The 15,195-nt window shown below is 39.8% G+C and overlaps 2 protein-coding genes across 2 annotated transcripts in view; one reads left to right on the top strand and one right to left on the bottom strand.

Annotated features, from left to right (window-relative positions):
• Positions 1 to 9,156, top strand: part of LOC107688113 (monocarboxylate transporter 7-like) — a 12,816-nt gene extending 3,660 nt beyond the window's left edge. Inside the window, exons 2-6 of the mRNA XM_016485681.1 lie at positions 708 to 962; positions 2,321 to 2,464; positions 4,048 to 4,176; positions 4,677 to 5,561; positions 7,878 to 9,156. Coding sequence (XP_016341167.1) covers positions 725 to 962; positions 2,321 to 2,464; positions 4,048 to 4,176; positions 4,677 to 5,561; positions 7,878 to 8,134 — 1,653 coding nt within the window. The 5' untranslated portion in view covers positions 708 to 724 and the 3' untranslated portion in view covers positions 8,135 to 9,156. The remainder of the gene's footprint in view (positions 1 to 707; positions 963 to 2,320; positions 2,465 to 4,047; positions 4,177 to 4,676; positions 5,562 to 7,877) is intronic.
• Positions 9,157 to 11,415: 2,259 nt separating this feature from the next.
• Positions 11,416 to 15,195, bottom strand: part of LOC107688114 (guanine nucleotide-binding protein subunit alpha-13-like) — a 29,812-nt gene continuing 26,032 nt past the window's right edge. The window contains exon 4 of the mRNA XM_016485682.1: positions 11,416 to 14,514. Within this exon, the coding sequence (XP_016341168.1) occupies positions 13,942 to 14,514 (573 nt within the window). The 3' untranslated portion in view covers positions 11,416 to 13,941. The remainder of the gene's footprint in view (positions 14,515 to 15,195) is intronic.

The raw sequence follows: 15,195 nt of genomic DNA on the forward strand, positions 1-15,195 counted from the left end.
GCGTAACGCGCATGAACACAAGAGGCGGGATTTATCGCATGAACCAATCACAGCCGAACATAACCAGCCAGATCCAATCATATCGCGATGGAGGCATTGTCTCCTCTCACGTGATTTTCCCCCATTCATTTCTCTATAACCCCCACCAAACTCACGGCACGGGGTCTGTTAAAACTCTATGGGCTCAGGGGAGGCGAGAGAGACACGGACTCCAGCTGTAACTTTACCTGCTGGTGTCGCTGTTGGACAATGTTTCTTTAGAAAAACGAGCGATTTATACTCTTTTTAATATTATATTTTGTAATATTGGCGAATTTTTTGTGGAGACAATTTTGTGGAGACACTGCCTCCCTTGCCTACTCGAAGGAGACGCCCCTGTATATATACATTATATATATATATATATATATATATATATATATATATACACACACACATATAAATATATAAACAAAGTTTCAAAGTGGTGCTTGGCATTGGCACTCCCATTTTTTTCTAATATCCTAACAGTGGTTACCTAACAAATGTTTTATTGATTTGTAGCACCTTGAAAGGTAAAATAATCCAGCAGACAGAGCAAATTAAAGACATGAGCTGCTTTCAAACACAGCCGCTGTTGAGTTGACAAGGGCACACCATCAAAGCCGTGTAGAAATTACCTATCATACCTAAAACTCTCTGTACTGTAACTTTGCTTACATTTACAGAAACGTCAGTGTCCATCATGACAGGAATAATGTCTGCCCTGAAGGGCTGCACAAGCCCCAATGTGTACGATGAGGTGCCTGATGGAGGCTGGGGCTGGATGGTGGCTGCCGCCTTCTTCTTCGTGGAGGTTTTTACCTATGGCATTATCAAGATTTTTGGGATCTTCCTCCAGGACCTCATGACAGACTTTAATGAAACCAACAGCAGAGTGTCTTGGGTTGTCTCCATCTGTGTCTTTGTCATGGCCTTCACAGGTAATTCAATCTAGATGTTTAAAGATACAATACGATAGTACTAGGTGCCCCTCAGTGTTTACACAAGAGAAAAATACCTCAGTGTATGATATTGCAGAAAGATTCAAGAATGTTTTCTGGTGAATGCTTTTGCAGGTTACTACAGTTTTTCAAACCTAAATAAATTTTTCATTACTAGCTTTTGCTTTTACGATCATAAAGACATCTGTACAAGCCATTGAATACTATTTTTTTAGTTTGTTATTATCAATGCTGGTTTTACTTTACTGCGACCACAACTTTTTTCACAAGCTACACCAAACACACAGCTCAATTTTAGTCCAGGGAAGTTGACGGAAAATAGGTCATTATAAAAAGACCGGGCATATCCAAAAGGCAGGGCGGGTACAAAATGTAAAATTAAGAAACAAGCTGTGTCATCAGATCTGTCATTTCCCTGTAATTCTCTCAAGCCTTAAGGGGATAGTTGACCTAAATGTTAAATGTTTGCCATTATTTTCTCACCCTCGTGTAGTTCCAAAAGAGGATATTTTGAGAAATGTCTTTTCTTTGTCCATTCAGTTGAAGTTAGTGGGCACCAAAACTGTTGGGTTACCAACATTCTTCAAAATAATCTTCTATTTTATAATCTTCTAATCTTCTATTTTATGTTTCAGAGAAGAAAGTAAGTTTATAAATGAAATATTGGTGAGAGATGACAGAATTTTCATTTTTGGGTCAACTATCCCTTTGAATTATGCACAAAAAAAAAAGATATCGAGTTCCTGCAGTGTGAATCTGTCAAACTGATCCTGTCTTCCAAGCTCATCGTTTCATATTGGCATTTGTGTTGAGAGCAAGCAATGCCCTGTTTAGTGGATGTGCTAAATTGTGCTGTGTAAGGACCGCCGGCTGTTGTGATGGCTGACTGGAGATTCACTTACTTTGCCCAGTGACAAAGCAGCCCCACCATTACATGACTCAATGGATGGATTCACATTTTTCCAGCTGAGTGGGCTTGAAAGGATCATTCTTGTTCAAACAGAGGCACTCACTCAAATGGCTCAGATAGAAAGTGATTACCCCAAGCAAAACTTGCTAGTGATACTGACTTCATGCGTTTGCTGCAAAAATGGAACCATCATTAATGGATAGTTTAGGACAGTTTTGAAAAGGAAGTCAAGTCAAGGCACCTTTATTTGTATAGCGCTTTATGCAATACTGGTTGTGTCAAAGCAGCTTTACAGAGTCAGACAGGAGGTGCATAGATTTACTGTGTTTGTAATTGAATTTGAGCTGTAAGACTGCAAATATATCACAGCTGTTCCATTTCTGAGTGGTATCGTAAGTGTTTATGGTTGGCACCATCTTTCCCACAGCTCCTCTTTCTACGTTGATGAGTAACCGCTTTGGCTATCAGCCTGTCGTCATGCTTGGTTGTCTGCTGATCAGCCTGGGTACAATCACAACAGCCTTCACCAACTCCATCATTGAGATGTACATTACCATGGGTATCGTTGCAGGTAAATCCAGCTTGAGTGTGAGTTAGATTTGTGATACATGTTTTGTCCTGTACTGTCCTATAACAAAGTACGTAAGGTAAATGACTGCTGAATTTATTCAGTACTTTAATATTGCATTGTTTTTTGTTGCAAGTGCAGTTTGTAACTGAAAACATGTTTCCTAAGGGTGGCATGGCATGATATTGTGAAAACGAATTAATGTTGAATTTTTATATTAAAGAAGAGACAGAATTTCCAAACATAGCCTTTGCAAAGTAACAATTTCTTTCTTTTTGTTTAAAACTGTTAGTTAGCATTTAGAATCTGGATAAAGTTATATTTCGAATAAATGCTGTTCTTTTGAACTTTCTTATTCATCAAAGAATCCCGAAAAATGCAAACAAAACTATTAAGCAGCACAACTGTTTTCAACATTGATAGTAATAAGAAATGTTTCTTAAGCAGCAAATTAGCATATTAGAATGATTTCTGAAGAATCATGTGACACTGAAGACTGGAGCAATGATGTTGAATATTCAGCTTTGAAATCACAGGAATAAATTGCATTTTAAAATATATTAAAATAGAAAAGAGTTATTTTAATTTGTAATAATATTTCACAATACTGCTCTTTTACAGTATTTTTGATCAAATAAATGCAGCCTTGGTGAGCATGAGACTTCTTTCAAAAAACATTTATAAATCTCACCAAGCTCAAACTTATGACCGGTAGTGTATTTTTTGTCATAAAAATAATAGTCTTAATTTTCTGTCATTTACCCATATTTATTTTCTATTTCATTACTGTATGAGTATTTTTCCCCCTAGTAAACATGATGCTCTCTTCTATTCGCTTACTTTTTTTAAAGACAGAGAGGGAATTCAAGCAGTGCTGTGACTGGTGTATGACTTGTCAGCATCAATAAACCTGATTCTTGACACCTTTAGTAACACACACCCCTTTATAACAGGATGAGTGTTTTCATGTGTTGACATACAGTTGCAGGATTCAAACACATTATGCAAAAGTGAACTTGGCTTATTTCAAATTTCCTTCTTTTAAGAAAGCTGTCAATTGTATAAGACACCAATTCGTTTAAATATATCTCATAATGCACATTTTAAATACCCTAATATAAGACAATATGTTTGAAGATTTCATTTTTATTTAATAATTTATTCACACGCAAGCCATCCAGTCCACACATGGAGAATCCCTTTTTCATTAATTGTTATAAAAAGCTGATTTAAAAAAATATATATATAAACACTCTCAATTGCTCAAATTAGAATTGACTCTCAATTGCTCAAATTAGAATTGACACTCAATGTGACCACATAATTATTTGGATTTTCAGATTTCTCAAAAGATGCACTGCTAGCTTTCCCCAAATATCAAAACACTCCCTGCCCACCATCATTTGTTGATCCTAACCTTGCCGATCTTTGTTTCTCCTTGTCTCTTTTTTTGTCTCTTTTAAATACAGTTTTCTTTCAGCCCTTTGAGAGCGGCCTGGTTCTTGGCGTGCTTTGAGCCCGGCCCTGAGCCCCTTGTGTTGAAGGAACCAGTGGCTGTCATCTCCCTCTTTGCTATTTATTTACAGGCCTGGGTTACTGCCTTACCTTCCTGCCTACAGTTACCATCCTGACCCAGTACTTCAGCAAGCGCCGTTCCCTCGTCACTTCCATAGCCTCCACAGGAGAATGCTTCTCCCTACTAGCACTTGCTCCAGGTATGATGGCCAGAGCTGTGCAACATAGTCCTCTGGATAGTTCACACATTTTCTCAGCCTCGTGTCATTCATTCTTCTGCATAACACAAAACATGATATTTTGTTCGATCTGTTTTTCTCCATGTTTTTCTCCAAAACCATATTGGACCCCATTGACTCTCATTGTATGAACAAAAAACACTGAGGCATTTTTAAAATATCTTCTTTTGAGTTCCACAGACTAAAGACAGTCATACAGGTTTGGAACAACATGAGGGTGAACAAATGATGATAGGTTATACATTTTTTGGTGAACTGGCCCTTTAAACACACAGGCAGACTAGTTTGGAATGTTACACATTAGCTAAGCATGTACATAACATGATAAAAGTCTATTTGGAAGTCAAATATATTTGCATAGTCATAAAAGACTATTATTTTTCACAGGAAGCCTAATGTTTTTCAGACATGTTGAAAAACTGGTCTTTCTGTAATTAATTTCATTTGAATTCACGTTGCAGCTATGAATGCACTGAAGGAGCATATGGGCTGGCGCAACTGCTTGATCATGATTGGGGTTATGCAGGCCTCAATTATCGTCTGTGGGGCTCTGCTAAAGCCAGTAGTCATTAAACCCAAACCCACTGCCTCAGAGGGTTCCACATCCCCCCTTAAAGAACCTGAATCCAAATATGACCAGGAGAATGAATTCACACGTACCTCTTTCGGCTCTGTGGACTCAGGGGTCCAATCCGTCACCTCTTCCCAGATCAACCTGTCCGAGGGCCAGGAATCTACAGAACAGAACTCTGCAGAGAAAAAAGCACTTAAGGAAAAGGAGGAAGAAGAAAACCGTGAAAACAAGCAACCAGTGCTGCCTGAAACCCCACTCAAACAGGAACGAGTAGACTCGAGCGCCTCTAGGCCCAAGTTGTTGGACTTCTCCGTGCTTAGAGATGCCAGCTTCAACTGCTACGCACTGTTTGGCCTGTTCGCCAGTCTGGGCTTCTTCGCTCCGCAGCTCTACGTCATTGAGCTGAGCGTGAGCCGAGGAGTGTCACGTGACAGCGCCACCTACATGCTCTCGGCCATGGCTGTGGCTGAGATTCTAGGTCGTCTGTCCATGGGTTGGGTTCTCAATCGCAGGCCCATCCGCAAAATCTACATTCTGCTGATTTGCACGGTGCTGCTCTGTCCAGTGCTGGTCATCTTCACTTTTGTCACTGAATTCTGGGGGCTCATGTCCTGCTCCTGTTTCTATGGCTTTCTGCTGGGCACCGTGGCCTCCAGTCACATCCCAATGCTGGCTGAAGATGACGTGATCGGCATTCAGAGAATGTCATCGGCTGTTGGCGTCTATGTCTGTATCCAGAGCTTTGCAGGACTGGCTGGTCCACCTTTAGGAGGTAAAAACAGCCTCTTTAGACTAACCACTTTAGTTACAAACCACTCTGATGCATAGTAATCTGACAACTGGCTAGAAACAGGCGTTTTTAAAAGACATTCAAATATGATGCAAAGGAACCCATTTAGGCAGCTATATATTTTCATGCATAAAAAACATTTATATTGTGTGAGATATTAAAAAACCCCAAAATAAATATTATTAAATTAAATTTTTAGAAATATTATCTAAATTTGGTGAATGTTCCTGGTGTACCTTGGTTTGTTGGTTCATGCTTAGAGTTTGTTTTTGATCTGTTTTCATGTTCTGTGCATGTGTTTCTAAGTTAAGCTGTCCGCACACTAGACGATTTTCAAATCTTAAACGATTTTAAAACCATGGGAGACCACAGACATGAAGACAGTTCAACCGATTTTTAGCCTTATAATCCTCTGAACGCGCACACTAGACGATTTTCAAATCTTAAACGATTTTAAAACCATGGGAGACCACAGACATGAAGACAGTTCAACCGATTTTTAGCCTTATAATCCTCTGAACGCGCACACTAGACGATTCGACCAGACCGCGAGACCACACACTTGATGATTGTAGGAACGATTTCACAGTGACACGAGATCTCACGGAGACTCGCGAGATCAAATGTGACTAGAGAAGAAAAACAAATAGAGGACAATCAACATTGTCAGCTGGCTCTCCTGGCGCGCGTTCTGTTTCACAGTGAAAAACAAAGTTTAAAAAAGAATATGGGTGATGTTCTCTGCTTTTATGGCTTGTTTGTGGCTGCCAAGTTTCAGCTATAGAAGCACGCAACCTCCGGTAGGTGACGCTTGCTCGCTCTCATTTGCTATCGCGGGTATCACGTCAGAGGCAGCCCGATCAAGAGATTTGAGTTCAGCGACGCTCCGTCTCGATCGGGAGCAGATAAATAATCGTAATGACACCACACAATAAAGGATTTTTTGGACAAAAAAATAGTTTGCGACAAGCCGCGAATCGGGACACCCCCCCCGATCGTTCGAGGATGCAAATCTGACTTAAAATCGGCCTTAAAATCGTCTAGGGTGCTTCTCAATTCTTATTTGTGCATCCTCGTTTCCTTTCCTTGCTTCCTTTCCTCGCGTCTTAGCTCCACCCCTTCAGGATGCGAGGGAAGGAAGCAAAGAAAAGACGGGAGGACGGAGGAGTTGAATCAAGTGAAATGATATACCCTCGCTCCCTTTAGCGTCACTTCAAAGCATCATCAGCTGCGCTAAAGGGATCTGCCCTTATGTTGTTCAAGTTTGTTATTTAAGACATTCATAATAAATATTAATAAAGCAAGATGCCCTGTTTGAAATATATGACATGTATGGTTTATTTAAACTGCAAAGGTCAAATCTAAATTAAAATTATTACAACAGATGTGAAGGGGGAGGAGAATGTATACGTGCGTCAGGTTTTTCGACGAAAAACACTTCCGCAAAGGATACACCTGTGTAACCTTGCTCATAGCTCCTCAGGTATTTAAACTGCAAAGGTAAAATCTAAATTAAAATTATTACAACAGATGTGAAGGGGAGGAGAATGTATACGTGCGTCAGGTTTTTCGATGAAAAACACTTCAGCAAAGGTGTATCCTCGCTCATAGCTCCTCAGGAAGCCTCCTCATTCCTCGGTCCTCGCGGCGCAATTAGAGAATTGAGATGTCCTACAAGATGGCTGAGCTTGATCGGTTTCCGGGTCATAGGATGGAGGACAGAGGAGCGGGGAAACGAGGAGGGATATTGAGAAGCACCCCTAGCCTTCTAGTCTGTTAATTAGTTCTGTCTTCCTCTGTTCCCTGCCTGTTTGTTTCTATAGTTACTGATATGACTAGGTTCCTCAGTTCAGGTGTGTTTAGTTAGGTTCTCCCTTTATTTGTCCTGTCTATTTAAGCCCTGTGGTTTTTTCATTTCATGGTCAGTTCTACATATACCATAAATTAAATAAATATTAAATTAATCATATTAAATATTTTACTTTGTCAGTGTACTGCGAATGTAAAAAGCAAACAGTTTTTAAAAATGTATCAACATTTGGTGAATGTAAAAATAATAATAATAATCAAGTTAAACACATTTAATTAATTTCTTAAGTGCATGTTAACTTAGATACCACCAAAAGTACATTTTGTAAAATCTTTTTGTTTAAATGTTTCAGTGATCCCTTATGAACGTGGACCCCAATTTGCAAACCATTCATACTTCCTCCAGTAAATGAAAAGAATCTTGTTATAAACCTATAAATCTGCCTCCCACACACATTTATAAATGTCATCTTGTGTCTTTTGTTTCAGGTTTTCTGGTAGACAGGACTGACAATTACGGGTCAGCCTTTTACTCCTGCGCGGCTGGGATGGGAGTCGGTGCTCTGTTTCTTGGGCTGGTGCGTCCAGCCAAATCCGGCCTTTGCCTTTGGAGGAGGAGAAATGACCAGCAAACAACAGACAGAGACTCCAGCTCACAGGGTAGTGATTATGGCCCTGCTGACTTTGTAGAAATGGACATGGAGCTTGACAACGGTCCTGCAAAGAGCAAACCGTGGCCAGTATGAATACCACCTCACCTCAAGAGTAAACACACTTATCCTCCACTTGAATGATCATCCCAAAGGCTGCCATACACAAACCCAGTGCCAACAGGGTAAAATAGTCACAAATCTAACTTTAAGGCAATTAAAGAAGAGTTTAATCACTGTTCATTGCACTTTTGCTGACCACCCAATCATAATCCCAAAAACACGTTTACATTCCTTGTATCATTATTTATTGAAAGGAAACAAGAATTTTGAGGTTCCTTTCCTGTCATATTGTGTGCTACGTACTAGTCTCCACAGACAGACACACTTTTAGAGAGGACAAGAATTAAACCCATTAGGCATTCAGTTCTATACCTCTCATTTACCAAAGTCTTAGTGTGAAATGCAATTTCACTCTTTATTTCATAATTATGTTGTCCACAAACCATCATACCACTTTTAGTTCTGGCTTTAACGTCTAAAAAAATGAAACCTCAGGCTGTTTTGCTGCTGAGAGTGAGGCCATGATGCAAATGTATATTGCATTAGGTTGCATAAGCCTCATTCAGAGATGAAGGTGAGACGGGTACAGAGCTGTCTAGTGTTTCAGGGTTATATGTCATTTGCTTACCTATAGATAACGGGTCTGTGTTCAATGGTTTAATATTTAACTAGTATTGCTATTGTAAATGGAAAGTAAGATGGCAACATCTCAGCTTAGATGTTAATGTAGTTCTGATGACCACTTGGTCTTCCATCAAGAGTAACCCATCATCAGTCAGAACATGTTGAATGAGGGATGAGTTATGCTGACCAAACGTCAAAGGCTTCTGTCCTCTCAATTTCTGCTCAGATATGTAGGCTGCCTAGAAACACATTCAAGAGTTTCTCATGAAAAATTATGGCTATAGAATGTAATGTTATCGCCATAATTTGGAGTGCGCCGTCTGTGCCTTGTCAGAGAATTCTGCGGAATTACGCAGAGCTTGTGACTTCAAACGGGAAGCTAAAAGGGGCATTCACATAGCACCAGACGCACTGTTTCCAAGTACGTTTTTAAAAAGTCGTCCCGTCTATCGCACGTTTATGTGAAAACAACAGCATTGTAGAACGCAAAAAAATCTTTTTGGCATAGACAAATGGAAATGAATGCATAAACCGTGAGTCTTGAGACATGTAAAAAGTTGAACTTCTGTTAAATTGACACGGTGCACGGACCGAGTCTCCAGACGCGTAAAACTTCTTTAAAAACAACTGTATGTACGTTTTTTTAAACCTTGAAATATCAGTTTCAAGATCATTCTGATGGTACACAGACTTCTAATAAAGCGGGTATGAAATTCCGCAAGAAGGGCGGATTGCTTTATGGCAGCAACAAATGCAGGTGTACAGCTATCCACTGCTATTACAGACTGATATATTTACAGTAGTGAATTCCACTCACTTAATTGCAGGGGGCCTCCAAAGTCGCAGTATTATACAAAACTACATACAGTTGCTTTAACTTTTTTTTTTTTAATTAATGCGCAGCAATGGTTAAAGAGGTCCGTAAAAAGTAGCGCAATAAAACGTGTTCTGTGAGAACCGGCCTTGAAAACATAATGAATGAGCAGCTTGACTGTAGTATTTTTTTTTTATGTGTAATTCACTACATGAATGACAGAAGAATGGATAATTTGATGGAGAGAAATGACAGTTTATGAGCACTGGAGTCAGTTTAAAATGAAAAAAGAATGAAATGTATTCTAGCACCATGTACTGCATAGAGGAGTCTGTCTGTAGGTAAATCCCATTAAAGCACTTACCTAATTACTTGAAATCTTATGTACCTCTTATTGTTCTGTAAACTCTTTTAATTTGTCATACATGTATTTAAATACTGTTTATTTAGGTTTTGTACTTTTGATGAGAAAACACATTTTGTGCATCTTTTCTTTCCTTTGATTTGTATTATTTTTTTTTTTTAATGTAATGCTTATTTCTGCCAGTGAGATCCTGCACTTCTGAATATTGCAATGCCAGAACATGTTCAATGTAGAATAAAAGCAATGATTTTTATAACTGAGTCCCGGTTATTTATTTGATACTTCACAGATTCATCTTCTCTGGGGAACACCACATAAGTAAATCCTATTGTAGTGGTCTATATGAAGCAGTCACATGACCATTTACAAAAAGCTGAGTCATGTTGCTCTGCTGCAGCGGTCAAGCCACCTCTGCAGAAGATCAGCACAGCACATGCAGCTGCAGTAACAGTAACCTCACTCTGTGAAGACAGCCGTCTGGTATCGGTCGCCGTGATTTTGCCAAGACAGACATGTTCCTGGATCAACATCTTTTGTTGATCCTGGATCAACATAACTGTCCAAAAATATAGACTTAACCCAATCCCTACCCCTAAACCTAACCCTACCCATAATTTATTCCTAAAAACAGTGTGAAATGATTGGTGAATAACAAGGGTGTAGAAGCACCTAACCCTGATCGTAAGACTAAAACAGATATTTCCTGAAAAGTTATCCCTCAATTCTGATTGGTTGATAGGAATGTTGTTCCAGGATCAACAAGGATGTTGATCCAGGAACATGTTGTACTTGGTGAAATCACGCTCACCGTCTGGTATCTTAGTAGTGTCAAGTTATTTGGAATGCCTTGCCTTGCTTAGACTAAAACTGAAAATCCATTATTGTGCACATGCTTTTTGTTTCTAAACATATTTTTTTGCTGAATCATCATGACATATATTGTAATTATATCACAATTTCTCACACTGTTCCTTAAAGAACATTTTAGATTGAATATAAATCAAGCTTAATTTATATTAAATCTGATAAATTATTTTAAGAACAGTATCTTTGAATGTTTTGTCATCTATCTTTATTATTGTGCAGATTCCCAATAGACAATATGCATGACATACATGGCAAACATCACAACCTGCTGTTTTTTTTTTTTGTAACACCCATAAAGCTAAAAGAATATAAAATGAATAATGTATCGTTAAAAAATATCTTTTTATATTTTAAAAAGTTTTCATGTAAATGAGAAAAAGCTCACTGAAACCCTGGATACATTTGGTGTAACACTACAGCTTAGTGTTCACAATATGGAATTGCACTTTCACTGACTCGTTTTTTGTAGAAATTAAAACAAGCTGCAGAATTGCTTATAGTTATTCTGAAAAAAAAAACAAAATCAAAATGACAGTTTTTGCAAAATGATTTTATTGGGTCAATGATGAAGAATGAAGAAGCATATGTTAGACTGTACAATGAAAGCAGGTCTATATTCTTTACTGAGCACAGGAGTCTGGAAATCTTTAGCATGAATTATTCTGATATGAGGACTCAAAAGCATCCACATTAAATCAAATTTAAAAAAAAAACCTAAGTACAAAAAAAAAAAAAAAGGACCAGAAAAGAAGGACCAAAAATGTCTGAGGCATCAATCTGGAGGCATTAGGAATTCTTTTATGTGGTAGGCATGATTCTTGCATAATTATTATGAATCAAACTTGATTATCTGGGCAAAGCCGAAAACAGCAAATCAGCCATCTCTGATCAGAATCAAGTTTTGGATAAGGATATAGTGAGAAAGACTTGTTTTTTTAAACACCATCCTCAACTACTCTTGCAGGAATAGTGGAAAAAAACGAACATGAATGGCTAATGAAAGACAACACAGAACTGCCACAAAATGACGTTTCTCTCTCACACGCCTCAGCAGTGAACACAGCTGAAGTAGTGTATCTATCTGCAGCATTGCCCTTCCTTTAAACATGTCAACCGTTAGGAGCACTCTAAAGACGACAAACCAGTGCTCTCCACTAGAGGCATTGAGGCAGTGTGCATGTTGGTGCAGCTTTTGTCCTCCACCGGTCATACCGACAGATCGGTCACGGCTACACCAGACAGTGACATCATTTGCACAAGCACTTGGGTTTGCCCTCAGGGCTCCCAGACGATGGAAGTCGTGGACTTGTAAAGGTCCTCAGGCATTCCTTTGGGTTTTGGCAAGTACATAACACTTGCTTTATTAAGGTCTCTCTAAGCTCAAAGGCAGATAATACAACGTTTTAAGACTCGGCATACTAGAACTAGGCAGCAAATACTAGAGGTTGATACTCAGTTTTTCTCGAATACTCAATTGATACTCAAATAAGTCAACATCTTGTGCTTGGAACGGTCTGAGTTTGTAAAGTGAAATATTAAAATGGATACTAAGTATTTATTAATATTGGATACTAAGATGACAACAAACGCTCTATGCAATGCCCGGTTTCCTGGCACTGGGGGGCAGTGAATGGCACTAGAAAACACAGGACATTGTCAGTGGAGACTGGAGAGTGAAGACGTAATACTTGCTTTTCACGAGCCTCCTGGGACTTCAGCCAGGGGAGTAAGGCAGAATTCGACACCAGACAAAGAGTCCTCTACCGCCAGGCCTAGCTGCAGCCATCTGAATGCATAGGCCACATATACAGGCAGCATTCAGCTGAGACGCACCAGCCAAAAGAGCAACCCTGAATGGGGCGAAATGCGGGCAGTGAGTCAGTATCTCTGGATTTATGGGTGCACAGTGGCAAAAAAACAGCTATACATTTCAGTGTAGGTTACATATCTGTTAGAAAAGAGTGAGGACGGTGAGGAATAGACTATTTACATAAAATACTTACTACAACAGTAGTATTCAGGGCGGACATGGCACTATACAAAGTAGCTATACACAACTGTTGAGGGAACGAGGTTCACATAATAAGATCTATCCCTTTTGAGGAAGTTTGTTCAAATTATTGGTACCTTAAACATGTGGCACTTGTGAATACAGACGCTTTCGTTAGCGGGTTCTGACCGATAAGCCAGTTTAGTTTTGGTTGTGGAACAAGAAACAAAAACAAAAACAGAAAGCAAATAAATTAACAAGAAACCGTTTTTCGTTCCCTGATGGATAAAGAAGTTCTTCCAGACTCTAGCTAGGGCAGAGCGGAGGATGTCGTCTGCAGGCCAGCAAGGAAATGTGATTTCCAGCCACTGATGGAGAGCTACAATTAGTGGATGTTCCTGAAGGCGAACAACTACGCTTAAGTGGTCTACATTCAGCCCTGAGTTTATGCTGTATGCATACTGCATCTATCAGCTTGCCTAGCGTGGCTAACCACAGTATAAGTTCAGTTTATCAAGTGGTACGAATTGTGAGCGTTATCCATCAGCAGAGGAAAATAAGAGTGTAAACTTCTGAAACATAACTTAAAAAGCTGATCGGTAAATATATTCATAGATCTATATAAAAAAAAAAACGGAATTCTAAAATTTTACAATTGATTAGACATCTACACGTTAAAAACACCAATCAAAATAAGGGGGAAAATTAAGGCCAGGCAGGTATCGACAGAAAGGCTCAGAACATAGTTCCTGTTAAAAGGTTAAAACAGCATTTGCATCTTATCTTGCTATTTGGTCAGTAATAAAAGGCTCAAAGGTAACAGATCAAAGAACAGTGCTAGGATCTCATCTTGCTTTTCTCCCCTTGTTGAGGGAGGAGTGCATTGCGTTTGGCACCTTCGGCGAGAGGGTGATGCTCAGTGACACGTACAGCTTCTCTTGGCAGGACAAGTGTGAGTGGCCAGACCCACTCTCTTCTCTAAGCTTACTCTCTAAGAGAATAACTACCCGCCGTCCCGTGTTCCTGACAGACCGCTAGGCTAGGCCGCCTTCTTCGCATAAAAGCACATCAGAGCTATTCAGAAAGGTTACTTTGTGGAGTACAAACATTGGAGTCAGTTTCTTCAGAGCAGAAGAGGGTTATTTCGGAGAGGTTTACTGAAGGTAATGGCTGGACCAGCATCACTGCAGCATGAGTTGTTTGAGGTTGTCGTGCAAGATGGTGTCCTTGACGTCTCGAAAGACCAGGCGAATGTTCTCCGTGTTAATGGCGGTGGTGAAGTGGTGGTAGAGGGGCTTCTGCTGCTGGTCTCGGCGCTTGTTCCGGAAACAATCCACCAGGAACTTCTGCACGTCCTCCAGGTTGTGCGGCTCCCCTGTGTACTCGGAGAAGTAGTCCTTGATGGCCACCGTTTTGACCTTCTCCTCAAGCAAGTCTGTCTTGTTGAGGAAGAGGATGATGGACACGTTGCTGAAGACGCGGTTGTTGACGATGGTCTCGAAGATGTTGAGCGACTCCATGAGGCGGTTGGTCTGCCGGTCCTCCATCAGCACCTGGTCGAACTCGCTGGACGAGACGAGGAAGAGGATCGAGGTGACGCTGTCGAAGCACTCGAACCACCTGCGGCGCTCCGACCGCTGGCCACCCACGTCCACCATCTTGAAGGGCACGTTCTTGATCTCAAAGTCGTACTCGTGAATGCCCTTGGTGGGCTTACGTGCCAGCAGGATGTCTTGCTGTGTTGGTAGATAGTCCTGTAGAGACAGAGAGAGAGAGAGAGAGACAGAGCAGCCGTCAACCCCTTAGAAGAGAAAACTGAAGATTCAAAGCAACATTTGATAGGAACTTCTACTTCAGGGTCGAAAAGGCATCAAGCCGACAAATGTATGTTATCCTATTCCTGATGTTTATGATAGAAGGACTGTAGTGTAAAGCTTCTAATGAAGGTGGTGAGCTCCAAGCACAGGCCAGTGAATCAGTCGTAAAGACCGGAATGAGATTTGCATGTGGTGGTTAATATGATATTAAATTAAATCACCTGGCAGTAGTTTGCATACCACATATTCGATAAATATCACTTCACGGTTGGAATACACTACACAGCTTTTAAAATCCTACACTATCATTCATACACCTTGTTAATGGTTACAGAGAAAAACTGGGAATCTTCTGAGATTTTCTTTGAAATTGGCCAACTCTGCTTGAAATCAAAACATATTTTCAGTAGTCAACTTGCTTGTTTAATTATTGGCAAATTTAGTTATTGACAACTTTATTAACAAGTTATTGTTTAATTACAAACATCCCTAAAGATATCCAGTGCATACACACTGTCTCTTAACAATTCTGTAGCAATTATCATTTCTTAAACATCTTTTTTAGCATTATACAAACATTAAAGTGAAATTATGTGAAATTTTATTTTATTAAAGGTG

This window comes from Sinocyclocheilus anshuiensis, unplaced genomic scaffold (genome assembly GCF_001515605.1).
Source record: "Sinocyclocheilus anshuiensis isolate Anshui unplaced genomic scaffold, SAMN03320099.WGS_v1.1 scaffold249, whole genome shotgun sequence".
NCBI classification, from domain to species: Eukaryota; Metazoa; Chordata; class Actinopteri; order Cypriniformes; family Cyprinidae; genus Sinocyclocheilus; species Sinocyclocheilus anshuiensis.